This window comes from Podarcis muralis, chromosome 2, assembly GCF_964188315.1.
Source record: "Podarcis muralis chromosome 2, rPodMur119.hap1.1, whole genome shotgun sequence".
NCBI lineage: Eukaryota > Metazoa > Chordata > Lepidosauria > Squamata > Lacertidae > Podarcis > Podarcis muralis.
The window spans coordinates 115,632,321-115,660,117 of record NC_135656.1 but is presented as its reverse complement, the minus strand read 5'-3'; the positions used below and the strand labels follow the sequence as shown (position 1 = coordinate 115,660,117).

General features: G+C 44.0%; 2 protein-coding genes across 2 annotated transcripts; both read left to right on the top strand.

Moving 5' to 3' along the window:
- Positions 1-720: 720 nt before the first annotated feature.
- On the top strand, positions 721-12,782 carry LOC114595465 (zinc finger protein RFP-like). The gene is made up of 7 exons (XM_028725740.2): positions 721-1,516; positions 4,589-4,684; positions 5,960-6,190; positions 7,494-7,516; positions 9,306-9,424; positions 10,159-10,191; positions 11,190-12,782. The coding sequence occupies exons 1-7, from the start codon at positions 1,091-1,093 to the stop codon at positions 11,705-11,707; spliced, it is 1,446 nt and encodes a 481-aa protein (XP_028581573.2). The 5' UTR covers positions 721-1,090; the 3' UTR covers positions 11,708-12,782.
- Positions 12,783-17,720: 4,938 nt separating this feature from the next.
- Positions 17,721-27,408, top strand: LOC114591018 (zinc finger protein RFP-like). Its single transcript, XM_077922497.1, has 7 exons — positions 17,721-17,956; positions 20,932-21,027; positions 22,343-22,552; positions 23,362-23,384; positions 25,212-25,330; positions 26,097-26,129; positions 26,639-27,408. Exons 1-7 carry the CDS (start codon positions 17,747-17,749, stop codon positions 27,154-27,156), a joined length of 1,209 nt encoding a protein of 402 aa, XP_077778623.1. The 5' UTR covers positions 17,721-17,746; the 3' UTR covers positions 27,157-27,408.
- The last annotated feature ends 389 nt before the right edge of the window (positions 27,409-27,797 follow it).

The following is a 27,797-nucleotide window of genomic DNA, read 5'->3' as shown; positions in this document are numbered from 1 at the left end:
TGAGTCTTTTCACTGAGGGCATCCTTCCCATCCATGATAACTTCAACCTGGACCAATTTTTGAAATCTTTCTTTCTTTTTCAGGATAATCTTTATTGGTTTTTCTGTTACATACTACACATCCACATGTTGTATTACATTTTACATTTATACTTGCACCTAGGAGCTGACTTCCCTCCTTCCTTCTTCTGGCTTTTTTATATCGCCTCTAAATTTTTTGCATTGTCTACCCACTTTGGAAGATTGGCAGATGCAGCTGATGGACTATATGCAGCTAGCTGAGATGACCGGCAGAATTCGAGACCTGGGAGAAGAAAGAATGGAAGAAGACTGGAGAAAATTTAAGATTTATTTACAAAAGTATTGTAATTTGATTGAGTGCTGACTGGGATGTCAGAGTAGAAAACAATTGTCTATCACTAAATTAGATTCAAGTGTGAATTATATGCTAATCAAATTTAAGATTATGAGCAAAACGATAATTTGTCTGGAATTAACTCTATAACGATGCAAGTGTATGCGGGAGGTGTGGGGGAGTCCAATGTAACAATGGAAAGATGTCAAACCGACAATGATGACTTGTATTTTTCTTAAGTATGTTTTGTATGAAAAACCTCAATAAATATATATTAAAAAAAAAATAAATTTTTTGCATTGTCTTTATCCATTTTGTATATTGTTGTTGTTCTTCCACATTTGTCCATTAAGTATCTGTAAAAAAATAAATCCTTCTATATATACAATTCTTGTTGTCTGTCTATATCAATTTACAACTACTATTAGTTACATTGGTCGCATTATACGTTTTACTTCAACCCACTCCAACAGACCCTTGAGCAGAGTAAGAGACTAGACATCCTGGCCAGGAGGAGAGGGGAAGCCCCTTTTACACGGCTCTTCCTTCAGGGAGGTGTGTTTCCTTTAAACTGGGTGTATTCCTGCACAATGACAGTATTTTATTTGTTTATCACAGTATTTATAGTACTGCCAGCATTAAGAAAAATTCTTGAGTCATTTCTAGGTAGGGAAACACCCAGTGACTGAAAACTGAGAAAGTGAAACTTAGCTCGGTTCTTTGGCCCAAGGGAGCCATGGCTGCTGCTGAGAGACCCGTAAAGGATCTCTGCGATGAATCCACTTGCTCCATCTGCCTGGATTACTTCAAGGATCCAGTGACCATCCCAGAGTGTGGGCACAACTTCTGCCGAGGCTGCCTGATCCAGTGCTGGGGGGAATTGGAGGCAGAGGCTTCCTGCCCTCAGTGCAGAAGAGCTGTCCAGCAAAATAATCTCATCCCCAACCGGCAACTGGCTAACTTTGTGGAAATAACCAAGAAGTTCAGTCTCCAAAGCGGGGAGGAGGAACAAGGAAAGGGGAGAGTTTGTCAGAAGCACCAGGAGCCCCTGAAGCTTTTTTGTAAGGAGGAAGAAACCCCCATCTGCGTGGTGTGTGACAGGTCCAAGGAGCACAGACATCATGAGGTGATCCCTCTGGAGGAGGCTTCTCAAGAGTACAAGGTAGGAAATCACTCGGGATCTTGGTGGGGTAAAGAGCTGTGGGTTTTCTTGGGAGGTTTTCTGTAATTCTTAGGTTCAACTAGACGTGACATTAACACACCCTCCAAGTGTCCCTATTTTCTAGGGACAGTCCCAGATTTACAGAAGCCATCCCAGTATCTGATTTGATCCTGGAGTGTCCTTTTTTCCTTAGGACATCCCTATTTTCATCAGAAAATGGATTTTCCTCCTTTGTCCTGGATCTTAGGCAAGTGAGAAAGAAAAACGCTCAACAACGTTTGGGGTGTCCTGGTTTTTGAAATATGGCATTCCTACTGGAGGGTATGCAAAAATTTCCTGGAAGCTTGTTTAAATAGCCATTGAGACGCTTGGGGTCTCATGGGAGGTGGGTGGCACAAGTGTAATTCTTTTCTCTGTGTGCCAAAGGGGGCTTCACTTGAAATCCATATGAGGGTGCCAAAATACCAAAGATTACCAAAGTCCGCCCCTGATGCCATCCACTATTACAAAAGCTGCCCCAAGTCTTGTGAAGTTTTGCCTGACTGCCCCCACACTTGCAATGAAGACTCCTGAGGCAAAGTGATGGTAGAAAAAGGTTTATATTTTTTAACAAGTCAAAAATTTGCAAACCAAATTTAGAATTTACAGGCAGGCCTAAAACTACGCACACATTTGTGGTTTAAAAATGCAGTGACATCACTGAATGTTAGAAGAATGTTGGAATGAAGTTATATGGCTTTAGTAGAAATGTTATAAGGAATTAAGTATAAATAGACTAATGGAGTATTAAAGGAAAAATAAGGTTAAAATGTGTTAAGATAATTATAGGATAGAAAACAGGGGAAGATGGAAAGGAATTTGCTGCCAAGGGGTGTGGTGGAGTCTCCTTCTTTGGAGGTCTTTAAGCAGAGGCTTGACAACCATATGTCAGGAGTGCTCTGATGGTGTTTCCTGCTTGGCAGGGGGTTGGACTCGATGGCCCTTGTGGTCTATTCCAACTCTATGATTCTATTCTATTCTATTCTATTCTATTCTATTCTATTCTATTCTATGAATTGCTGAAATAATTAATAGAAGTGGAATACAAAAAGGGAGGTGTGAGGAGGTCGTGGAAATATGTGAAAGAAAGATAAGATATTGTTTTGGGTTTTTTTTTGTTTTTTTCTTTTGATGTGTTTTTAAATGATTTTTGTTTTGTTTTGTTAATTTTTATGTAGTGTTTTTGTATTGTAATGTACTGTTTTTTCTTTTTTCTTTATAAGTGTTTAAATTGTTGTAAAAGTAATAAATATTATTAAAAATAAAAAATAAAATGCAGTGACATCACTTCAAATCACACTTGCACTTTGCTAGGCTCAGCTGGTGGAACTAGGAACCAGAGTGGGACCTGACTGCATGGGCGTAGCAGGCTAGAGCGGGGAGAAGCACACTTTTTAATGAGAACTCTCCTCTGTGTTATTATGAATAAAAACAAAATTCTGATTTTGTTTCAGGAGCATCTTTTTAAAAGGCCTTTTACTTTCTTTTTTTAAAAAAACCACTACACTTGTTTTTCTACACTAGCGCAAATATGCTGTTTTTCAATGTAATAATAACAATTCAAAGTAAAAGTAACAATAATGAAATGAAACTTCACAAAAGAGCCTTCCTTTAAAAAATGTCCATTTAGAAACCTGAGGGATAACCCAGTTTTCGGGAGTGGGGGCACAGCTAAGCCTTAAGACTCTTAATTTCAGGGTCGTAGGCTCAAGCCCCATGTTGGGCAAAAGATTCCTGCTTTTCAGGGGATTGGACTAAATAATGATGATGATGATGATTTACACCCTGCCCATCTGGCTGGGTTTCCCCACACACTCTGGGTGGCTTAAAGGTAAAGGTAAAGGACCCCTGACAGTTAAGTTCAGTCGCAAACGACTCTGGGGTTGTGGCACTCATCTCACTTTATTGGCAGAGGGAGCAGACGTTTGTCCACAGACAGTTTTTCCGGGTCATGTGGGTACATGACTAAGCTGCTTCTAGCGAACCAGCACAGAAACGCTGTTTACCTTCCCGCCGGAGGGGTACCTATTTATCTACTTGCACTTTGACGTGCTTTCAAACTGCTAGGTTGTGAGGAGCTAGGACCGAGCAACAGGAGCTCACCCCATCACGGGAGTTTGAACTGCTGACCTTCCGATCGATAAGCCCTAGGCTTAGTAGTTTAGACCACAGCACCACCTGCGTCCCTATATAAAAGCATAGTAAAAAAATCAAACTTAAAAAACTTCCCGATACAAGGCTGTCCTCAGATGTCTTTTAAGTTATGTAGTTCTTTATCTCCTTGACATCTGATGGGAGGGTGTTCCACAGGGAGAGTGGAACCAGCAGAAGACCCTCGGAGGAGGACCTCAGTCTGGGATGAATGATGGGGTTGAAGATGCTCTTTCAGGTGTACTGGGCTGAGGCCATTTAGGGCTTTAAAGGTCAGCACCAACACTAAATTGTGCTTGGAAATGTACTGGGAGCCACTGAAGATCCTTTAGGATCTTACATGGTCTCGGCGGCCACTCCCAGTCATCAGTCTAGCTGGATTAGTTGTAGTTTTCGAGTCACCTTCAAAGGTAGCCCCAAGTAGTGTGCATTGCAGTAGTCTAAGCGGGAGATAACCAGGGTATGCACCACTCTGGCAAGACAGTGCACAGGCAGGTATTGTCTCAGCTGGTGTACCACATGGAGCTGGTAGACAGCTGCCCTGGACACAGAATTGACCTGTGTCTCCATGGACAGCAGTGAGTCCAAAATTACTCCCAGGCTGTGCACCTGGCCCTTCAGGGGCACTGTTACCCCACACCCACCTGCCCCCTGTCCCCCCAAAACAGTACTTCTTAATCCTTGTGGTCTCTTCCAACTACAGTTCTATGATTCTATGAATCTCCCAGAGCAAGTGTCAGAAACTAAAATCTACCAGAGAGATTATCAGTTAAAAAGCTAAGAGCCGAGCCACTGGGCAATAGAATGGAGGATAGCGCTTGACTTCTCTTTCTCTCTCTTTCTCAGTCTTAGTCACAATCTGAGATTTTGTTTTCTCTTTAGGGAATAATCGGTAACTGCCTGGAGATTCTGAGGAAAGAGAGAGAAACAATTCTGGAATATGACGCATACCTGGAGAAGGAAAGCCAAGACCTCCTTGTAAGTGTCACTATTGTTAGTAGGAAGGGAACAACTACTTGACGAATCAAGTAGGGGGTGAGGAGGGATGGGGAAATCTACTTTTGTTTCTCTCAGTTTCGTATATTTCTGTCTTAAATTCACTTCTCCACATCTCCACTTCACTTATTATTTTTTTAAGTCCTCATGAAAATCCATCAGTATTTTAGTACCATGTTCTGCTAATATACATATTTTTACATGAGGTTTTTCCCAGTATACACATATTTTGCAAATATCAAATATCAAATAGCAGTATCCCCTAATTTCTTTTTCTATGCCATTACCTTAATAAATACATTTTCATGCACACTTTAACCTTAGTATCTGCATTTTTGTAGGCATTACCTGGCTGGAGAACTCAGAAAAAGTGCATTTCAAAAGATTGCCGAGTTTCTCTCTGCATGGTTGTTGTAGTTGTTTTGTTTTGTTTTTTTTGAAAGTGCTAATGAGGTAATTTTGCATGTGAAACCAAGCTGAACTGAATCTTTCCCCATGTGGCAGCCTACATCCACAGAACAGTTGCAACATCCTGATTTGCCATAAGGGTTCTTAAAGAAATGTCTCTAAATGTGCCCTATTTTAAATCTCTAGGCAACTCAAGCTGACTCAAGGCTTTAAAGTCAACAGAGGGATGCACAGGCTAGCTCTGTCCCCTTTCTCCTGTTTCTCAGAAGTGGCCCCTGTGGACTGCTTCTTGTCCATGGAGGATCTCTGAATATCTTAGAAACTGAATTTTGCCAGGTCCAAAATGTACCAGGAACCTCCACAAATAGAAAAAAGCTCATTGCTTTGGGCTGTCACCTTCCACAAGATGGAAGACAACAGAAATGACAACAGATAAGGCAGAGTCGGTGTGTTCATCCCTGCTCCCTCCCCACCATGTTTAATTTAAAGCCTGAAGAAGAGAGCCTCCTTAAGCACCGAGGGCTTGTCCACACTTCCACTTGTCCGAGCAGTTTTACCCTTTACCTGCTCTTTTGCCAGGGAAAACCCACTGTTTAGTTCTCAGTTGGAATGAACATCAATCCAGAGAAAACCCATATTGCTGTTTGCTCCAATTGAGTGCTAATGAGCATTTTTCCCTGGGTGAAAACAGCAGAATAAGAAGAAGTGGGACTAAGCCCTGAGTGTTGGTTTCATGCTTTTGAAAAAATGGAAATGCCCCCTCTCATAACTCTCTGCCTGATGTTGTAAAGACTGGACATATTCCAGATTCCGGCCTCCTCTTTTCTTCTTTCTATCTGCTTCTTGCAGAAATTAACAGAAACTGAGAGGCAGAAGACAGTGGAGAAATTCAGACAACTGCGCCAAATTATGGAAAAACAAGAAAAATGTCTGCTGGATGAGATAGAAGAGATGGAGAAGGAGATTGCAATGAGATGGGATGAGCACCTGGCCACACTCTTTGGAAATATCTCCTCTCTTGAAAGTATCATCGAGGAAATGGAGGAGAAGCGCCAGAAGCCAGCGAGTGAACTCCTGCAGGTAGGATGGTGGCAGGAACAGCACAAGGCTGGAAAAGGGATCCTGCAAACTTTTATGTGCCTCAAGTGGTAGAGAGGCTGTTTACTGAGCCTCTAGCTAGGTCTGTTCTGTACAGGAGCATCTCAGAGAACAGGGATGGTTTATTTACTGGAGATTCTTGTTCAGTGCTAATTAATTAATTAATTTATTATATAATATTATATTATTTATTGAATTGATATCATAGCCTTCCTCCCCAAGACAGAGGCATAGGAACGTCAGGTGGTACCTGGTGCGGAAAATTTCTTGTCACCCCCCCCCCATTGTCACCCCCCCACTGCTCCACTGAATTGAATTTTCAGCCTTCACGACATAGGAAAACGGCCAAGTAAAAAGCTATTTTCGTGGAGGAGGGTCAAGATATTGTAATTGCTTTTATAATGCCTTTAACTGCAGTTGTTCTCAATGCTTTTAATTGAAATGGTTTTTAAAATGTTTTTTGCTTTGTTTTCGATTTTGTATTGTAATCTGCTGCCAGAGGCCCCTTGGGGCAGGGGCGTAGGAAGGGAGCGGGGGCTGGTCACCCCAGGTGCCATCATGGAGGGGGGTGACAAATTATCAAGAAACAATTACTGCCCTACTAGGGTGGTTGGTTCATAAAAACTTTTTTTGAAAATGCTTGCTCCAAAGGTGTTATCTTACTACACTAGGGATTATATAGCTATATATTAAATTTCATGCAAATCAGTTAATATCTTGACTACACCATGTTGGCTTATGTGTCTACTGTACAATGAAAATTATACCGGAAAAGGGTGGGATGCCACCATTTTTTGGTGAACAAAATCAGATGAATGTTAAGAAGTTAAAACCCAAAACTAGCAATGGCAAAGAAATTCCATTGGCTTTGTACTTAAAGGTGAAACCACCAAATGGGTAAGAAATAGTTACAAAAATTCATACAGTATCATAAAATGAAAATAACGTAGGGAAAAAATTAAATTGCAGAAAATTGCTTTGCAAAATGTGTGTTTGAGGCAAAACCGCACATAAAAATATGTATGTGTACTAAGAGAACTTAACACTGAAGTGCCAATAACTTTTCAGAAGTGACTTTTATAAATTTCAAACTGATGTGGAAATGTGAAGAGCTAAAGACTAGAAAATTAAATTCTGAGAGATAACAACATTGGCTGATTGAACTATTCCTATCTAAAAAATTGGTGTGTACTGGGCAGACTGACATCCAAGGGCGGGGGTCTGAGGGAGTATTCCTAGTGTGGCCTGTGGTGTGCAGTGAATTCCTTTCTCTTTTCCCCTCTAGGATGTGAGAAGCACCTTGCAGAGGTGAGTGGATCCTGCTCATTTCCATTAGCATCACTCTGTAAGGTTGGGAAAATACCAGAAGGACACTACATAAAGCCTGGCCCTCCAAGCTCCTGATGGAGAGACTGTCGGACAAACTCCATCATTTCACTGGCACAGATAGGGGCCTCTCTTTTGAACTTGTAGCACCCCTATTCTCAACCCAAGGATCAGGCCCAAAACACTCCCTCCCCTCATCACACATGGCTGGAGGTTCTTCTCTGCCTGCCTGAAGTTCTGTTCACTGACTCTGGAAACATTTCAAACATTTAACAAATGATTTGCTACTCCAAAGCCATAATAAAGGCAAGGCTGGATTTTCTACTGAGTGACGGAACAGAGAGGGCAGGCATGGCCCTCCCAATGGGCAGAGTGTGTCTGTCACCTCAGGCAGCAAGTGCTGCAGTGGGTGGTTCCCATTTTCTTGAGACAGCACCTCAGCAGCAGGAGGGCTTCATTCTTATTGGCCTGGGCTACCTGTTCATCTCACATAGTCACCTTCTCCTCACCTGCAATGTGTCACAGCCAGGGACACTGGGAACGGGCCCTGACCGAGGGAGCAGGCAGAGAAGCAGTCACCTCAGGCCCACACCCTTGACCGCACCAGGCATGGTGAGGGCCCATGCACTGCTCTGCTCCCATGACAGACCCTGACTACCACCGTCTCAGCATGGCAGCATCTGCTTGCGATGGCAGGAAGCCTTTTCTCATGAGGGCTTTTACACCTGCTATACTATATTTTGCTGAAGACTATTGTGGGGGAGATAGAACAAGGCTTGGAGACACACCAGGGGTCTTTGTGGGTGAGGGTCCTGGAGGATGACCCTCAGTTTCTTCTCTGTTGTCCATTGCACAGAACTCCTTGGATAACTTGAATTGGTTGTACACCTGTGGAAGATCTGCCTCTTTCTCTGAGAGCATGTGGTTCTACAGCAGAGGTTATCTAAATTGTCCAAGCAGGATACCAGCAGATATTATGACCTTACTCAAGTGTTACTAAGGGAAAGTTGCAATAATTCCACGCAACCAGTGCCTTAGTTGATCCCATCAAGAACTGCCAGTCAGCAGCAAATGCTAATGTACCACTCAGGTACATTAAAAGTTTACAAAGATTAAAAGTTACAGCAGCAACCATCTTGTTTTTCTCTACACCTTCTCTGGAGACATCTAGACATTGCACTCAGGATAATCCGTGGCCCTCACCTGTGGAAGGCAATGAAGTGAAGTTGGAGGAGAGAAACTCTTGAGCATTACAATAGTACATTGTTATGTACTGAAGTTTTCACCCTGGGCCAGCAGGGGGATACTGTAGATAGTTTTCACGCATGCCCACATATGCAAATAAGGGATTGAAAGTGACGTTCAGTGATTGGACAGTTACAGAAAGTGGTTACTTGTTGAGTTGTAGTGGAGGTCTATATAAGCAGGCTGGCTGAACCCTTCAGTTCAGTTCTGTTCTGGCCTGTGAATAAGCAAGAGCTGTTTGAAGAATCGCTGTGTCATCTGATATGTTCACCCACAACTTAACATACATAATGTTTCTTATTTGAATAGAAATAAGTGGGGAGACTCAGGGATCTGCAGTTGCCTTTCTGGTCCTCAGGTGTCTGGCTGTGAAGTCTATAGTGAGGGGAAATCTCTGCCTCTGTGCCTGCCTGTCTTTCTAGAGTCTAGACATTCTACCATTTTCTCTCTCCTCTTACTTTTAAAATTTTGCTTTACTGTACTAGGAATTCTGGATTTGGGGGGTTAACATTCTTTTCCCCATCAGGTATGAGAGAAGAGAGAGACTGGCAAATGCACTTTCTTTCCCTCTAAAGCTAAAACGGAAGACCTGCAGATTCTGTGATACAAATCTCCTTCTGGAGGACATCGTGAAAGAATTCAAAGGTAATGAAGAATGGTGGCAAGGATTTTGTGCTGGGCATTCTATTAGACCAACACAGAGCATGCCAGGCTCTTAGGCATTGTATTTTGCTTTTGCTGTGGACATGGGGTGGCACGATCATAACTTCCCTCTTGGTGCTCCAGCCATCATTGTATTTTCTCCAAAATGCCTATGTGCCTATGTATTGGCACCCTGGGGCATGAGAAATTGTGTCCGCCACTTGTAAAGAAAGCCTGCACCAGGCTGTACAGTAAAGTCAGGATTTTTTCTTCCAATGTGCATCTGTTTACAATTACCTTTGCATGAGATGACTGCCTTCCTCAGCAAGCTTAGTTTCTCATTATGTTTAACCATTCTGACTTTAATTATTTCCCACACCATTTTACTTGGGGCAGATGTTAAGGCTGGGTCCATCTCCCCCCTGCATCCTGTTCCATGATTGCTATTGCTTTGGCTACCCTCTGTGCCTCCATTATGGACTCGCTTCAGGGAGAACATTCAGATTCAATGCTGAATATTTTTATTCTGCTATTTTTAAGTCCCATTTACCAATGTGGAGTTTTAGTTTTCTTTAATCGGTTCATCTTACATTTTTAATAATTTGTTACACGACCTCATCTTTTACCTAAAATAAGGATACAACAGATGCCATGTTAATAAATAATATTATTCTAACAATCTTTATTTGAGGTACAGCAATCTTGTGCTTAAACATTTTATCTTTTATCTTCCTCAGATGCGATGTTCTTCAAACTACAGTTTCAGAAAGGTAAATATTTGATGGAGACCCATATTCACAGGAGGGCTGGAGAATAGTTTTCAAACTGCTCTGGGGATGGGAGGAGGATATGTGTGTGGTGGTATTGGCACTAGTCAATAGGCACCCACCACAGCCAGGTTTCACTAGATACCGTATTTTTCGCTCCATAGGGCACACTGGACCATAGGGCGCACCTAGTTTTTTTTTGGGGGGGGGGAATAAAGGGGGGGGATTTTATTCCCCCCCCAGCCCCAAAGAGCAAAGCATCCCGCTGGCTGTCTTGGCTTCCTCTTTAACTACGCGCAACCTCTCCAGCCGGGAGAGGCTGCACGTGGCTTCGTTTTTAGCTGTGGGAGCTGGGGCGGGGGAAGCCCGAGCTTCCCCCGACCCCAGCCCCCAGAACAGGCAGCTATCCGCAAGCCTTCCGAGCACAGCGGGAGTTCCCACCGGGCTCCAAAGGCTTGCGGATAGCTGCCTGAAGCCCAGGGAGCACAGCGGGAGTTGGCGCTGCGCTCGCTGGGCTTCAGGCTGCAGGCTTCTATCTGCAAGCCTTTGGAGCGCTCCGAAGGCTTGCGGATTGCTGCCTGAAGCCTGGAGAGCGAGAGGGGTCGGTGCGCATCGACCCCTCTCGCTCTCCAGGCTTCAGAGAAAGCCTGCATTTGCTCCATAGGGCGCACACACAGTTCCCCTTCATTTTTGTAGGGGGAAAAGTGTGTCCTATAGAGCGAAAAATACGGTAAGCTATAAACTGGCAGATCCAGTTTAGGCACAACTTGTGAATATACAAATGCAGGTGTGTATAAAAAGGAGAAAATAACTGATTTAAAAACCAACAAGGAAGGTATTCACTGCAGGGAAAGTCTGGAAGAAGGAGAGCAGTGTCCCAAGCCTAAATGCAAGACAAGGAACCCCATTTATTTGAGAGGGAATCTGGTTCTTCTGGGTATTCCTTGGATTAGGATGTCCGTCTCTGACTCTCAGCTGATTCTACATCTTTCCCTCAACAGCAAATGTCACTCTGGATCCAGACACAGCCCATCCCAGCCTCATTCTGTCCAAGGATCGGAAAAATGTGGCATTGGGAGGCAAAAAGCAAAAGCTTCCTGACAATCCTGAGAGATTCAATACCTTTCAATCTGTGTTGGGACATGAGGGATTCACAGAAGGCAGACATTTCTGGGAAGTCACTGTGGAAAGTGGTGATTGGTGGGATGTTGGGGTCGCCAGGAAGTCTGTGAGGCGAAAGAGTTGCTTCTCCTTAAGCCCTGAGGGAGGGTTCTGGGCTTTGGGGAATTGGGGAGGCGAGTACTGGACCCGTACCTCCCTTGATTCTTCTCCTCTGTCCCTGAGTGAGAAGCCCAGGAGGATCCGAGTGACTCTGGACTATGAAAGGAGGGAGGTGTCTTTTTATGATGCCGACTCAGGAGCCGAACTCTACGTGTTCTCAGGAGTCTCGTTCTATGGGGAGACCCTCCTCCCTCTCTTTTGTCTGTTGCATAATAAAACCCACCTCAGGATCTCCTGAGGAGACTATATCTCCCTCACAGGCCCAGTTGGAGTTTGTCTCCAGACTGGACTGACTGATATAAAAATAAGCATTTACCTCTCAAGAGCAGTTTTGGCAGCAGAAATAACAAAACTGACAAAAACCTCCATTTCCCAGGATCCCCTCTGCAGCTGAAAGAGACAGAAACACTTTCAACAGTCTCAATAAATAATCTTTTCCTCAAAAGGATAGCTTCCATCACCGTCAATCCTGGTTTAATTTTCTACCCTCTTTATCCCCACAAGAAATCCAGCAGCTGTTAAAATACAAACATTGATAGATGACTAGAAATTAACACCTTTACCCACATCTGGAGGGAAAGCACCTTGTTGTGTAGACCTCAGGAGGAAGAAAACGTTAATAATGTGTGTGAGGCAATAACTTCCAGCCCCATCTGCAAATGCAGCCTCTCCATCTCCACACTTTATCAGAGATGAATCTCACTGAATTCAGTAGGGCTTTTGGACAATTCAATATGCTTAGGGTTGCTGCATTAATCTTTTCTATATAAATGTTGGATTCCGTATATTGGGACAGCCAATGAAATGTCCTTTGGATGATGTCAAACTATAACTCCCATCCAGCAAGGCCAACAAGTCAGAGATGATGGGAGTTGTAGTCCAGCAACTTTTGAAAGGCACCAGCTTGGCTCTGCCTTCCCTATATAATTCCCATTTAGATTTCCCTCTGATCCCAAACCCCATCCTGGTTATGGGGTGCTCCCCCAAAGAGGGTCCTTTCACTACCAGGCGGATGTTACTTTTCTCGCAGGCTTTTAATAGCTATCATTTAATGCAGTTTAATTCTTATAACTATTTTGTTTCTACTCTTGCTTGTTTTTAGTGCTGCATTTATTGGTCATGATATTATGCTGCCTTTTAGGGTTCAGTGCCGGGGTTACACTAATTTTTTTGTGCCGATACAGATTTGCTGCTGATTTGCTTTTAATGAATTGCATTTGTATTTTAATTTGTGAACTGATCAGAGTATGTGGCTAATTAGGAGGCATAGAAATGCCAAGAAATAAAGTAAAATAAAAGCTCTATAACTCCTTCTCAGCCTGTCAAGGGCCTCCTTCTGGACTGCTGCTGTTTTGCAGCAGCAATAATATATTTTTGCAGATGCAATAATACTGCATTAAAAAAAGGTAAAGGACCCCTGACAGAAGTCCAGTCACGAACGACTCTGGGGTTGCGGTGTTCATCTCGCTTTACTGGCTGAGGGAGCCGACGTTTGTCCACAGACAGTTTTTCCGGGTCATGTGGCCAGCATGACTAAGCCGCTTCTGGCGAAACCAGAGCAGCACACAGAAACACCATTTACCTTCCCGCCAGAGCAGTACCTATTTATCTACTTGCACTTTGATGTGCTTTCAAACTGCTAGGTTGGCAGGAGCTGGGACAGAGCAACAGGAGCTCACCCCGTCACGGGGATATGAACCGCCGACCTTCCAATTGGCAAGCCCAAGAGGCTCAGTGGTTTACACCACAGCGCCACCCACATCCCTAATACTGCATTAGTAGCAGATTTATAAGGGACCATTTTGCTTTGGGGGTTATTCTGCAATGCTTCCCCAATAATAATGCATTGTTGCCATCGGTGGGGGGGGGGGGGGCTCCCATATCCTATAATGGAACAAATATCGTACTGTCCATCTGGCTGGGTTTCCCCAGCACTCTGGGCAGCTCCCAACAGAATATTAAAAACACGATAAAACACCAAACATTAAAAACTTCTCTAAACAGGGCTGAGATTAGTGGGGCAGAGCACCAGTCTCCCTAATGGACCAGCCCCAGTGCAGTCTGCATGGATTTCCTGATGGAGCAAGAAGGGAAGAGCAGTGATGGGCACCAGCTCCCCAACAGTCAGTGTTCATATACAGTGGTACCTTGGTTGTTGAACTTAATCTGTTCTGGGAGTCCGTTCGATTCCCGGAACCGTTCGAAAACCAAGGCACGGCTTCTGAATCGCTGCAGGAGCTTCCTGCACTCAATCGGAAGCTGCACCAGACATTTGGCTTCCAAAGAACGTTTGAAAACCAGAACACTTCGAGGGTTTCGGCGTTCAGGAGCCAAAACCTATGAGTACCAAGGTGTTTGAGAAGCAAGGTACGACTATACTTTCAATGCTAAACAAAATGGGGGTTCTGTGGCTGGAGGTTTTCCTGCATCCTGAGCATTGGGTAGGTTCTGTCCCCTTCTTCCACCACCTTTGCCATCCTTGCACAAGGAGAACCCACCCTGACGCTGGCCCTACTCTCAAGAGTGTTGCTCTCACTGGGTCTCTCCTAGCTGAGAGCTGTCTTGCTTCTCTCCCAAGCTCGATCGGATGACAGAACCGTTTCTCACAATGGGAGCATTTTTAGATCGGCTCATCCTCATCTTTATTTGTATGCCACCTTTCCATAGCTGAAACTGTGCTCAAGGTGGCTTACAGCAGGAAAACATTTACATAATTACAAACACAAAAACAGTAATAATAAACAATAGATTTGTTGTTGTTGTTTAGTCATTTAGTCGTGTCCAACTCTTCGTGACCCCATGGACCAGAGCATGCCAAGTACTCCTGTCTTCAAAACAATAGATAAGACACATCAAAAAGCACAATCAAATTTGAACAGTTTTTCACATAGATCATAATAAGACCTGAAAATAAAGATATCAGAAAAAGACTGATATCCATAACAGCAGCAAAAACCTTTCAGCACTTTTTTTGTGGTTCTTTCAGTTGGATGTGACTTTGTAAGACTTGAAGCAAGTCATAGTCTCCTGCTAGAGACAGACAGAATGAAACCATCAGGATAATGGAGGAATCTTCTTCCTGTGATGTTGAACCCTCCACATCTCTGCCCGTCCAGCATCCCAACAAGCACCTCTCTTACTTCCCTGCTGCAGGAATCATTCCTACAATCACAATTTCACAGTGAAGGAGGGAAATCTGCACATCACCTCCTATGTAGCCACTCGCTTTCATTATACCAAGACCAAAAATTGGATGCATTTTGTTCCCAGCTGACCAGCAGATGTCAGAGTTTTTCTTAAAACAAATGTCTGCCCATCCATCTGTATTACTTGAAGAGGAATGAGGCAAAGGTCACCATTATTGGGTGGGGGGGACAAGTTCATGGCATTATCAGAAAAGCCACATAAAGGTAAAGGTAAAGGTACCCCTGCCCGTACGGGCCAGTCTTGACAGACTCTAGGGTTGTGCGCCCATCTCACTTAAGAGGCCGGGGGCCAGCGCTGTCCGCAGACACTTCCGGGTCACGTGGCCAGCGTGACAAGCTGCATCTGGTGAGCCAGCGCAGCACACGGAAACGCCGTTTACCTTCCTGCCAGTAAGCGGTCCCTATTTATCTACTTGCACTTTGACGTGCTTTTGAACTGCTAGGTTGGCAGGCGCTGGGACCGAGCAACGGGAGCGCACCCCGCCGCGGGGATTCGAACCGCCAACCTTTTGATCGGCAAGCCCTAGGAGCTGAGGCTTTTACCCACAGCACCACCCCCGCCCTGCGAAAAGCCACATGGGTTATCAGAAAAGCCACATGGGTGAGCTAATCTCTTTGCACACCTATGGTGTCTCCATAAAAGCTATAGGGCTATAATTCTAATCATTTATGACCACTAGTCATGATATCTTGAGCTGATAGGAGTTGCACTCTAGCAACACCTGTAGGGCACCATGTTGGCTGACCCTGGATTAATCCCTATCTGCTGTGACCATGTAAATAGGGACATTTTCATCTGAGGGATGTTGGAGGGAATGGAAGCAACTCCTATTTTCCTCTTCACATGCAGCATCCAAAAAGGGGCAAATGGTGTTGGTGTTGGTGGTAGGAATAAGACAAGGACTCCTAGATTAAAATCCTCTCGTGGTCAGAGGAATTAATGGACTGGCAACTTATCTTGTTCTTTGTTGCTTCTTCTGAACAACTCTCTGCAATAGGTGTCAATAATCACAACTGTTAGGCTTGAATAACAATCTGCCTCTGGCGTTACAAGGGTTGAGAGATAAAAACTTTAGATTTATTGCTAGGTCCTGCTTGGAATGGACTTTAATCACACGGATGTTCTACAAACAGCATTAATGATTCCTATAAATGCCAGGTGGTTTTTTTCAGCAGATGAAAGTGAAATAGCTACTCTATTTACAGGATGAATAAACAGCTGATTACCCAATTGGCCTCAATACTTTTCCTTTCTTATATTTTTTGATAACTTCACATACCTCTCAAATAGTTATAGCAGGGGTCGGCAACGTGCGGCCCATGGGCCAGATGTGGCCCACGAGGACCGTTTTACCAGCCCCCAAGCTGCCCTTGAACCGAACTGCCCGCTCGGTGAGTCCCCCGCTCGCTTCACTAAACCAGCGCAGCGTGGCGCGGGGACTTGCCAAGCTGCGCCAGAAATTGCGTCTGTGCACGCACAGATACCAGAAATCATGTCTGTGCATGTCCAGACGCCGAAAATCGCTTCTGTGAAGGCACAATTTTCGGGGTCTGGGCATGCGCAGAAACAATTTCCAGCGCAGCGGACACGCGCAGACGTAATTTCTGGCATCACGCTGCAGCAGTCCAGCCCACAGACAATCTCAGTGGGAGTGATCCGGCCCATGGCCGGTAAACCTTGCTGACCCCTGAGTTATAGGGCCATTCGTAATTTGTCTTTGATAAGAATCTGAAATGTTTGGTAGATGTCTTTGCACGTGATCTATTTTTTTTCCAGAAGACAAATGTTTTTACTGTCTTCAGCCGCTCTCCCTCCAAGATGGCAATATCACCTTCAGTGACCTCAAGAAGGTCTGCAAAAAGCTCAATTTCACAAGCAGACTGAACATGGATGAGCTGTATGATGAGAACACTACTGTACAGCCAACAGCCTTTTGAAGCATCTTCAGAAGGATGATCAATGGAAGCTGCAAGGTGGGTGGCTGAATTTACAGCATCTGATCTACCAAATAAGCTGACAGTCATCTCCTACACTGTGAGCTTTTCAGCCTCAACAGGGTATGTGGAGAGCATCTTCTCCACAATGGAAAGCAAATGGACCAATGTCTGGAACCAGTGCTCTGTGAAACTGATAAAAAGTGAGCTCCTAATTTCACTCGACTGTCACCTGCTGACTTCCACTCAATTATTTTGAAGGACAAGCCACAAGGAGTGACAGAAAGTATTTGTGAGAAGGTTGAGTAGAGAGAGAGAAATATTGTTGACTCAACACAGAGTGACTTGCTGAAGCTTTCAACAGCAACAAAGATTTCTATTATTATTATTTCCTTTCAGTATTGTTGGAATGTTTGCAGTTACCAGTAGTTACCATCTGATTGGGATAGACACCATGTTATCATAATGTTTGGCATTACAAAGCCAAGCTATGATGTGATATTATTATTTCCTTTCAGTATTGTTGGAATGTTTGCAGTTACCAATAGTTACCATCTGATTGGAATAGACACCATGTTATCGTAATTGCAATGTTATCACATTACAAAGCCAAGCTTTGTGATGTGCAATATTTTTCTTACACTTGTAAATTATAGTGCTTTTGTTATTTTTTTAATTGAAGAAAGTCTTGTAAACCATGTATGTCATTGTAATTGATTGCTTTGAACTCATTTCAGAACCGGGCAAAAAACAATTTCAGTCCCCAATCCCACCCTCCATCCTGTCCTGTATTTTGCCAGAGCAAAGGTGGTAACCCTGTGCCCAGATCAGGGGAACAGGGAAGCTCTTGGTACATAGCTCTTACTCCAGGGAGGAAGGTTTTCTTCAAGAAGGGTTGTTCCTCCACAATGTCAACATTTTATTTGTTTATAACAGTATTTGCACATTGATTTCTCAGGGCAGCGTTGAGGCAAACAAGAAAGGCGTGTCAGCATAAAATATATGCATTTCAGCACTGAGATCCTTAACCATTTACAGGATGAGAAATACCCAGGGTATATAAACAAAGAAAGTGAAATTGACTGTGTCTTTTGGTTACAGATAGGTAGCCGTGTTGTCTTTGGTGTGAGGGAGCCATGGCTGCTTCTAGGGGTCCTGTAAACAAGAAAATCCGTCTCCAAAGCAGGGAGGGAGGAGGAATGGGGAGATATTGTGAGAAGCACCAGGAGTCCCTAAAACTCTTCTGTGTGGAGGATGAAACTGTAGTCTGTCTGGTGTGTGACAAATCCAGGAAGCACAGAGATCATGAAGTGATTCCTGTGGATGAGGCTTCTGAGGACTACAAGGTAGGAAATCACTCTGGCCCTTGATGGGGAGCAGGGAAGTCTTCATAATTCTTGGGAAGTTTTCTGTAATTCTTAGGTTCAAACTAGGCATCGCATTAATTACCAGAATGCAATTTAAATGCTTGTTGATTAAATAGCCAAGGAGAAGCCTGAGGTTTTTTTGGAGGTGGGTGGCAGGAGTCTAATTCTTTCTCTCTCTGCCAGAATGCCAAAGGGGCTTCCCTTGAAATGCAAGCAGCAGGTTCAGTAATAGTTGGGACCATGACAGGGAAAGAAATTATTAAATCTTGGGGACCCATGGTCTCCAAGCTATGTACATAATAAAAATGTTAATTTCACTTACACAATCTCCTGTCTAGTTTTTTTATGATTTTCAATTTTATACATTTCAATAATTTTACAATCATTTTAACATTTCAATACTTGACTTCCCCCTTTTTCTGCGTTTCTTTAAATTTATTTTTAAATATTTTCTGTATATCCAAATTAACTTCATTTGCTCATTCATTCATCTACTTTAAATATCTACTCTTATAAAGCTGCAGGTTATTACAATAATCATGCCAATGCTCTTATCTGTTTAAAGTTTATTTGTAAATATTCAATAAACCATTTCCATTCTGTTATAAAAAGTTTGTTATCTAGATTTCGTATGTTTCCAGTAAGTTATGCCATTTCTGCATGTTCCATAAGTTTTTGTATCCATTCCTTTTTTGCTGGGACTACTTCTACTTTCCTGTCTTGTTTGGGCTTAGGCTGTGTACAGTCTCGTTTACTCAGGACCCAGTGTGCTTCCACCATTGGTTTGGGAAGCTGTGCACACGTGATATTAGCCCCAACCCATTGGGACCGTGACACGGAAATAATGGGTCAACGGTAACCCTTGGGGACCTTCTCCCCACCCCTCAAGGCTGCTGTAATTGTTGGCCTCCAGGACAAAGTCATACTGCCAGAGAGTGCCTCCTGTGGCTGCAGAAAGCTGTAACTCATAACAGCTGCCTGTTGTTTTTGCTGTGTTAGCAGCACTGAAGTGACCTCTCCAGAACACAAGCGTGGGTCGTGTTTGTGTGGAGGTCCTGGGCTGCCCAGATGACAAGAGCCCACCTCTCGGCCTCACAGATGTGGTCCAAACGAAAGCAGTGCAATACTTTTGGCACCAGCTGGGCTGCAGGAGTTGCCGGAAGGAGGCATAAAAGGCGCCATCCAATCGCCTTAAGGGACTCCGGATTTTATTTAGGGTTTACTCCTTAGCCTTTTCTTTTCCCGAATACATCCCGCAAGGTGGCAGGTACAGATTTTTCCTCGGGATGTACCCCCAAAGCCTTTCTCACAAATGAGTATAGCCGCAAAGCAGTGGAGGTTTAGGATCAGAGTTTTCCTTCTCCTGGTTGGGCTATTTTCCCTGATTGATGAGCAAGGCTGCTGTGTAAATAATAAAAATACTATACACATTAATTCCACGTAAACAACCTCATGTGTATTTTGGGCTTCGGCTGTGTACAGACGCCTCCACTGCTTCTTTGGCAAGATATCCTGTATTTACCCTGTATCTATCATGCTGCGTTAAACATATCATTGCAAGAGGGAGAGACAATACACTTCTGCCCTCCGTATTGTTAATCTTGGCCCCATACAGACCACACCCAGAAGTTTGGATAGTTTTAATGTGCACAGTAGAGCAGCCATGATGGATCAAAGTGGATTACACTATGACATGTCAGTAGAAGCTCCTTGGACTTTTGTTCATATTGCTCATGGAGTCCTTGTCAATGTGATAAGATAAGAGCAGCCATGAAGCGGAAACAAAAATGAAAGGATTACATTTTTTACTAACTAGCACTGGAATTTACAAAGTTCCAATGGGTCGGGCACCAGTGACACATTTGGGATCAAAGCTGTTCATCGCCCCACCCCGATAGAGTATAGTCATTCAGAGTCTACATTTTATGTGGGTCCACCAAAAGAACAGTAAAATTAAAGGAAAACTCAATGAAAAGGTGCAGCCCCCAGATCCTGTTCAATCAATCAATCAATCAATCAATCAATCAATATTGTTATGAGTTTATGGGTGCCAGATTCCCCTAAATTCCTGGATTCTGATGTGTTGAGAACCTGGGGTGATGAGTCATTAAGAAAACAAAGGAAAGGTGATGGAGTTTTAAGAAAGCCAAAGAGAGGAGGCTCTGTGCCAGACAGCAAACATGTCTCCCACATACGGTACTTACAATGAAGGCTCATGAGGCAAAGTAGTGGTAGAAAAAGGCTTATATTTCTTAAGTGAAAAAATGTGCAAACCAAATTCATAACATACAGGTAGGCAAAAGGCTATGCACACATTTGTGGCATAAAACACAGTGTAGTTTTCAATCACATTTGCACATTTCTGGGCTCAGCTGGTAGAAATAGCAACCAGGGTCTGATCTGACTACAGGGGGTGGGATCCATTCCCCCCCATACAATAAGGCAGCAGGTAGTGGGAGAAACTCACATGGTCTGGTTGTGGGGTGGGGGCTTGCACAGTAAGGTGGCAGGGTGGCGGCCCAGGTGATCTCTCCCCAGAGGCTAGGGTGGAGGTACACACTTTTAAAAGAGAACTAAGAACTGACTCTCCTCTCCTCTGTGTTATTATGAATAAAGCAAAATCCTGATTCAGCTTCCAGATAATTTTTTTTAATGCTTCTAAATTTCTTTTTAAAGAACAAAAAATAGCACAAAGAAGCTCCTATGCAATTTAATAATAATGAAAAGTAAAATAAATAATAATGAAATGAAACTCTTCATTAAAGCCTTGATTTTAAAATTTTGAGCTAAAAGCCTAGAAACTCATAGAGCAGATTTCAAAAACTAGCAATTATCAGGTAAAAAGCTTTAAGAGTAACGAGGCACCAGGAAGTAGAAGGGAGCATAACAGCCAACCAAATTCTCTCTTTCTATGTCTGTCTCAATCACAATCTGAACTTTTATTTTCTCTTTAGGAAAAGATCAATAGTTCCCTGGAGAACCTTAGGAAAGAAAGAAAGAAAATTCTGGCCTATGAAGCAGAACTGGAAAAGGAAAGCCAAGACCTCCTTGTAAGTGTCACTAGTGTTCACTGGAAGGGAAGAAGTGCTTGACGAATCAGGTCAGGACTGAATAGAATGGGGAAATGTGTCTATTTGTGTTCATCTCAGTTTCATACATTTCCATTTTAAAGTAATTTCTCTCAATTTTGCCTTTGAATCCAAACTGAACTGAATCTTCTTCCCATGTGGCGGCTCAGATCCACAGAAGATAAGATAGTTGCAACATTCTGATTTGCTATACAGATTGTTGAAGAAATATCTCTCTAAATGTGCACTATTTTATATCTATAGGAAATTAAAGTTGACTCAATGTATTAAAGTAAACAGAGGACTGTTGGGGATGAGCAGGCCAGCTCTGCCCTGCTTCTCTGTTTCTGTTGATTTCCTACTCATAGAAGTGTGAGGTGAGGACACTTTTATGTCCATGGCTTTCTGATCATCTTGTTGTTGTTTAGTCGTGTCCGACTCTTCATGACCCCATGGACCAGAGCACACCAGGCACTCCTGTCTTCCACTGCCTCCCGCAGTTTGGTCAAACTCATACTGGTAGCTTTGAGAACACTGTCCAACCATCTCGTCCTCTGTCGTCCCCTTCTCCTTGTGCCCTTAATCTTTCCCAACATCAGGGTCTTTTCCAGGGAGTCTTCTCTTCTCATGAGGTGGCCGAAGTATTGGAGCCTCAGCTTCACGATCTGTCCTTCCAGATCTTAGAAACTAAATTATGCTGGGTTCAAAAATGTGCAGGCAACTGTGGATGGGGGGAATCTCCTGGCTTTAGGCTGCCACCTTCCACAAGATGGAAGCAGGGCTTTTTTTGCAGCTGGAACTTGCCAGATCTCAGTTCCAGCACCTCTCAGGCAGGCGCCATTGCCATTGTAATAGTAATAGTAATAATGGTAATAGTAATTAAAACAAGGGAGGTATTCATGGTGAGTTCCAACACCTCTTTTTCTAGAAAAATAGCACTAGGTACGGAAGGCAGGAGAAATGGCAACAGAGAAGGCAGAGCCACTGTGTTCATGCCTGCTGCCTCCCTGCCATGTTTACTTTAAATTATGAAGAAGATGGCTTCCGTAGCCACTAAGGGCTTGTCCACACCTCCACTTGTTCTGAGCCTAGAAATCATGGGTCAAAGCAGTTTCCCTTTGCCCCACTCCTTTCCCAGGGAAAACCCACTGTTTAGTTCTCAGTCAGAACTAATGTCAATCCAGAGAAAACCCAAATTTCCTGTGCAATTTCCATAACTCTCCTCCTGGTGTTGTAAAGACTGACCACACTCCAGACTCCGGTCTCCTTGTTTCCTCTTTCTATCTACTGATTGCAGAAATGTACAGCAACTGAGATGCAGAAGGCAGAGGAGAAGTTCAGAGAACTGCACCAATTTCTGCTGAATCTGATCGAAGAGGTGGAGAAAGAGATTGTAGGGAGAAGGGATGAGCACCGGGCCAGACTCTCCAGGAAACTCTCCTCTCTTGAAAGGACCATCCAGGAGATGGAGGAAAAGAGTGAGCAGCCAGCGAGTGAACTCCTGCAGGTAAGATGGTGGCAGGAATAGCCCAAGGCTCCACTCCAGGAAGAGGCTGCCTTGAAATCTGAAGTGCAGTTGTGTGAGAAGGAAAATGATAAATGGTTACTGGCTTACACTTGGGCCTGTGTTAGGAGTGAGTATGTATGAAAATATCCTAGAAAAACTACCTAATAGTTCAACTTATGTGTACAATGACAAGTGCACTGGGAAGGGGTGGGATGCCACAATTTTTGTGTGTGCAGCAAATTGGATGAAATTTAAGAAGTTATGGCCCAAAACTACCAATGGTGGAAAAATTCCTTAATTTTGCACTTAAAGGTGAATCCACCAAATGGACATTTTATAAATCAATATGCAAATGGAATCACAGCCATCTGTCAACATTTGCACTTCTCTGAAATTTTCAAACAGTTCTCCAGTAATGTTTACAAAAAAATTATACAAGATCATAAAGTGAAACTAACATAAAAAAATCATTATATTACAGAAAATTGCTTTGCAAAATGTGTGTTTCAGGCAAAACTGGATAGAAAAATATCTATATTAGGAGAAATTCACACTAAAAGGCTGGTGAATTTTCAGAAGGACTTTTTAAAAATTGCAGACTGATGTGGAAATGTGGAGAGTTGAAGAGGGGACAATAAAAAATCTGAAAGATTCCAAAATTGGCTGACTAGGCCCTCCCTACCAAGAATATTTGTGTGTGATGGGCAAACTGACACCAGACAGCCAGAGTCCCTCCATTTCAGGGTCTGAAGGGGCTTCTTACTGTGGCCTGTGTTGTGCATTGAATTCCATTCTCTTTTCCCCTCTAGGATGTGGGAAGCATCTTGCAGAGGTGAGTGGATCCAGCTCATTTCCATTAGCATCAGTACTTAAAGCCTGGCCTCCAAGCTCCTGACGGAAAGACTTTAGGACTCCACACTCTGTGTAATTACACCCACAAAGATTGGGACTTTCCTTTTGAACTTGTGGCACCTCTATTCTCGTTCCAAGAACGAAGACCAAAACACTGCTTCCTCCCCCCTGCCCCCTCATACATGCTATACTACTACTACTACTACTACTACTACTACTAATAATAATAATAATATATTTATACCTACCCAGCCCATCTGGGCAGCTTCCAACAAAATATTAAATACAGTAATGCATCAAACATTAAAAGCTTCCCTAAAAGCTATTTTGTTGAAGTTTATTGTGGGTGAGACAGAACAGTATTGAACAGTATTAGCACCTTCAAGGCTCATCAGGGTCTATATGGGTAAGGGTCCTGGCCCCTCCATTTATTCTCTGTTGTCCCTTGCAATTCCTCTCCACCATCCTTTCTTGGATATATTGATTTGATTGTACAACTGTGGAAGATCTGCTTCATGCTCTGAGAGCATCTGGTTCCAGAGCAGAGGTTATCTAAGGCAGGACACCAGCAACCTCAATAAACAAATACTCTGACCTTACTCTCGTGTTGCTAAGGTAAAGCTGCTATACTTCCAAGCAACAGGAGAAAGTTACTTTCCTTGCAGCAACCAGTGCCTTTGTAGTTCCCTTTAAGATTTGCCAGTTCAGTCACTGCAGAAAACCCTCATGTACCACTCAGGTTCAGATTAGAGGTTACTAAAGCATCCACAGTGGTGCCTCGCAAGACGAAATTAATTCGTTCCGCAAGTTTTTTCTTCTTGCGAGTTTTTCGTCTTGCGAAGCACGGTTTCCCATAGGAATGCATTGAAAATCAATTAATGCGTTCCTAGGGAAACCGACTTCAGACCAGGTCCGGGGACAGTCTGTCCCCCGACCTCTTCTGAAGGCTGGGGGGGGGGGACAAGGGCTTTTCTTCCCACCCCCAGCATTTTAAAAAACCCCGGGACAGCGGAGGGCTTCTCCGCTGTCCGGGGCGATCTTAAAATGCTGGCGGGCGGCATTTTAAAATCGCCCCGGGACAGCGGAGGACTTCTCCGCTGTCCGGGGCGATTTAAAAACCCCCGGGAAGGCAGGCAGGCGGGAGGAAAGTCTTTCGCCCCCCGTCCGCCTTCAGAAGAGGTCCAGGACCTCTTCTGAAGGCGGGCGGGGGGCGAAAGACTTTGCTCCCCCCCCCGCCTGCCTTCAAAAGCCGTCGGGGAGAGCAGAGAAGCGCTGCGTTTCTCCGCTCTCCCGGGAAGGCAGGCAGGCGGGAGCAAAGTCTTTCGCCCCCCGCCCGCCTTCAGAAGAGGTCCAGGACCTCTTCTGAAGGCGGGCGGGGGGCGAAAGTCTTTGCTCCCCTGGGACGGCAGCGTTTTAAAATCGCCCCGGACAGCGGAGAAGTCCCCCGCTGTCCCGGGGTTGTTAAAAAACCTCTCCGCCCCCCTGCCAGGCTTCGGAGCAGCCTTCCGAAGCCTGGCGGTGGGAGGAGGTCCGAGGACAGTGGGGAAGACGCGCTTCCCCGCTGTCCCGGAGATTTCCCTATGGGCTTTCGTCTTGCGAAGCAAGCCCATAGGGAAAATCGTCTTGCGAAGCGCCTCCAAAACGGAAAACCCTTTCGTCTAGCGGGTTTTCCGTCTTGCGAGGCGTTCGTCTTGCGGGGTACCACTGCATCTTGTTCTTTCTACCATTTTCTTCCTTCTTTTACTTTTTCTTCCTTTTCCTTTACTAGGAATTAGTGATTTGAGGGGTTAACATTTTTCCTCATCAGGTGTGAGATAACAGAGAGATCGGAGAATCCACTGGCTTTTCCTCCAGAGCTGAAGGAGGAGGCCTCCAGATTCCGTGATATGAATCTCCGTCTGGAGGAAGTCATGAAGGAATTCAAAGGTAATGATGAATGGCTGCAAGGATTTTATGCTGGGCATTATATTAGTCTAACACAGAACATGTTAGGCTCTTACTGTATTTTGCTCTTGCTGCAGACAGGAGTGGCACCATCATACCTCCCCCCACCTTGGTGGTCCAGGCATCAACTAATTCCCCCCCCCCCCAGAATGTCCCATCTACACTGGCACACTGCAGCATTAGAAATGGTGGCTGCCACAAATAAAGTCCACACCAGACTATAGTAAAGTCGGGTGCGTGTGTATTGTTTTGCTGTTTTGTTTTAGTTATTTTCATGTTTTTATCCTGTATCTTACTCTGTGTCCCACCCTGAGATCTTTTGGTGAAGAGCAGTATATAAATCTGAGAAATAAATAATAAAATAATGTGCATCTGTTTACAATTCCCTTTGCATGAGCTCTGGAATCCTTCTTCAGCAAGCTTAGCTTCTCATTTTGTTTAACCATTCTGGCTTTAATTATTTTCCCCACCACTTTATTTGGTGTAGATGTTAAGGTTGCATCCATCCGATTTAATGTTGAATATTTCTATTCTGCTTTTTAAAAGTCTTGTTTACCATTGCTGAGTTTTACAATTTTCTTTAACTGGTGTTTTTTTTTAAGTTCTTAATCATTTGTTCTACTGATTAATCTTTTACTTGAAATAAAGATAGAACAGGTGCTGTGTTACTAAGTGATATTTTTCTAACAAAATTAATTTCAGGTAGAGCAGCGTAGTGCTTAAACTTGTTATCTTTTTTCTTTCTCAGATGCTATGTTATTCAGACAACAGTTGCAGAAAGGTAAATTTCCAATGGTGACCCAAATTCACAGGAGGGATGGGGACTGGCATTTCATTGGGGTTGTACAATCTTTTCTGAAGACTTTGGAACCCTTAATACAGTGGTACCTCGGGTTACATATGCTTCAGGTTACATACGCTTCAGGTTACAGACTCCACTAACCCAGAAATAGTGCTTCAGGTTAAGAACTTTGCTTCAGGATGAGAACAGAAATCGTGCTCCGGCGGCGCGGCAGCAGCGGGAGGCCCCATTAGCTAAAGTGGTGCTTCAGGTTAAGAACAGTTTCAGGTTAAGAACGGACCTCCAGAACGAATTAAGTACTTAACCTGAGGTACCACTGTAAGTTATTAGCCCTAAAATGGCATTTATGTTCTTCATATGTATTGGCAAATCCCGGTTTTTTCAGGCCTCATGTTCCAGGTTAAAATACACATAAACCTGCCCCATTACATGTCGGTTTCTGTCTCTCAGCTGATTTTGCCGCTCTTTTCTTCATCTTCCCCCAATAGCAAATGCCACTCTGGATCCAGACACAGCCCATTCCTGCCTCATCTTGTCCAAGGATGGGAAAAGCGTGAGATTGGCAGACAGAAAGCGAGTTGTGCCCAATAATCCTGAGAGATTCAACAACTGGCATTGTGTGCTGGGACGTGAGGAATTCACAGCAGGCAGACATTTCTGGGAGGTCACTGTGGGAAGTGAGGGAGAATGGGCTGTGGGGGTCGCTAGGGAGTCTATAGGGAGAAAGGGCCGCTTTCCCTTCAGTCCTGAGGGAGGGCTCTGGGCTCTGGAAAAGATGGGAAATGGGTACTGGGCCTGGAACCCGCCTTATAACACTCCTCTGTCCCTGAGGGAGAAGCCCAGGAGGATCCAGGTGACTCTGGACTATGAAGGGGGACGTGTGTCTTTTTCTGATGCTGACTCAGGAGCCGAACTCTACACGTTCTCAGGGGCTTCATTCTCTGGAGAGACCCTCCTCCCTTTCTTTCGCCTGTGGGGAAATGAAACCCACCTCAGTATCTCCTGAGGAGACTAAATCTGCCTCTCAGGCCCAGCAGGAGTCTCCAGAAAAGAAGGGCTGAGTTAAACCCAACATTTACCTCAGTTGCACTTTGGGCAGCTTTTTAGGGGCCGTGTGAGAAGATTACTCTACAATCAGCAGAAATAACAAAACAGACAAAAATGGTTGCCTTTTCCTGCTTTTTATTTCCCTTTCCCAGAATTCTCTCTGCAGATTATTTCTTAAAGAGGCGGTAACACTTTTAACACTCCCAATATACAGTGGTGCCTCGCAAGACGAAATTAATCCGTTCCGCGAGTCTCTTCGTCTTGCGGTTTTTTCGTCTTGCGAAGCACGGCTATTAGCGGCTTAGCGGCTATTAACGGCTTAGCGGCTTTAAGAAAAAGGAAACAAACTCGCAAGAACTCGCAAGACGTTTCGTCTTGCGAAGCAAGCCCATAGGGAAATTCGTCTTGCGGAACGACTCAAAAAACAGAAAACCCTTTTGTCTAGCGAGTTTTTCATCTTGCGAGGCATTCGTCTTGCGGGGCACCACTGTATAATGAATTCCTCAAAAGGGCTCAGCCTCCATCATCTGGTTTCATTTTGCCACCTTCCTTTCCCCACAAGACCCCCAGCAGCTGTTAAAATACAAACATTCATGGATT

Bases quoted from the DNA above. Each gene is read 5' to 3' on its own strand.
- LOC114595465 (XM_028725740.2), top strand. From the start codon at position 1,091: ATGGCTGCTGCTGAGAGACCCGTAAAGGATCTCTGCGATGAATCCACT. The intron at 6,191-7,493 runs GTAGGATGGTGG...TTTCCCCTCTAG, and splicing joins CAGCGAGTGAACTCCTGCAG to GATGTGAGAAGCACCTTGCA. The intron at 7,517-9,305 runs GTGAGTGGATCC...TTTCCCCATCAG, and splicing joins GTGAGAAGCACCTTGCAGAG to GTATGAGAGAAGAGAGAGAC.
- LOC114591018 (XM_077922497.1), top strand. From the start codon at position 17,747: ATGGCTGCTTCTAGGGGTCCTGTAAACAAGAAAATCCGTCTCCAAAGC. The intron at 17,957-20,931 runs GTAGGAAATCAC...TTTTCTCTTTAG, and splicing joins AGGCTTCTGAGGACTACAAG to GAAAAGATCAATAGTTCCCT. The intron at 26,130-26,638 runs GTAAATTTCCAA...TTCCCCCAATAG, and splicing joins CAGACAACAGTTGCAGAAAG to CAAATGCCACTCTGGATCCA.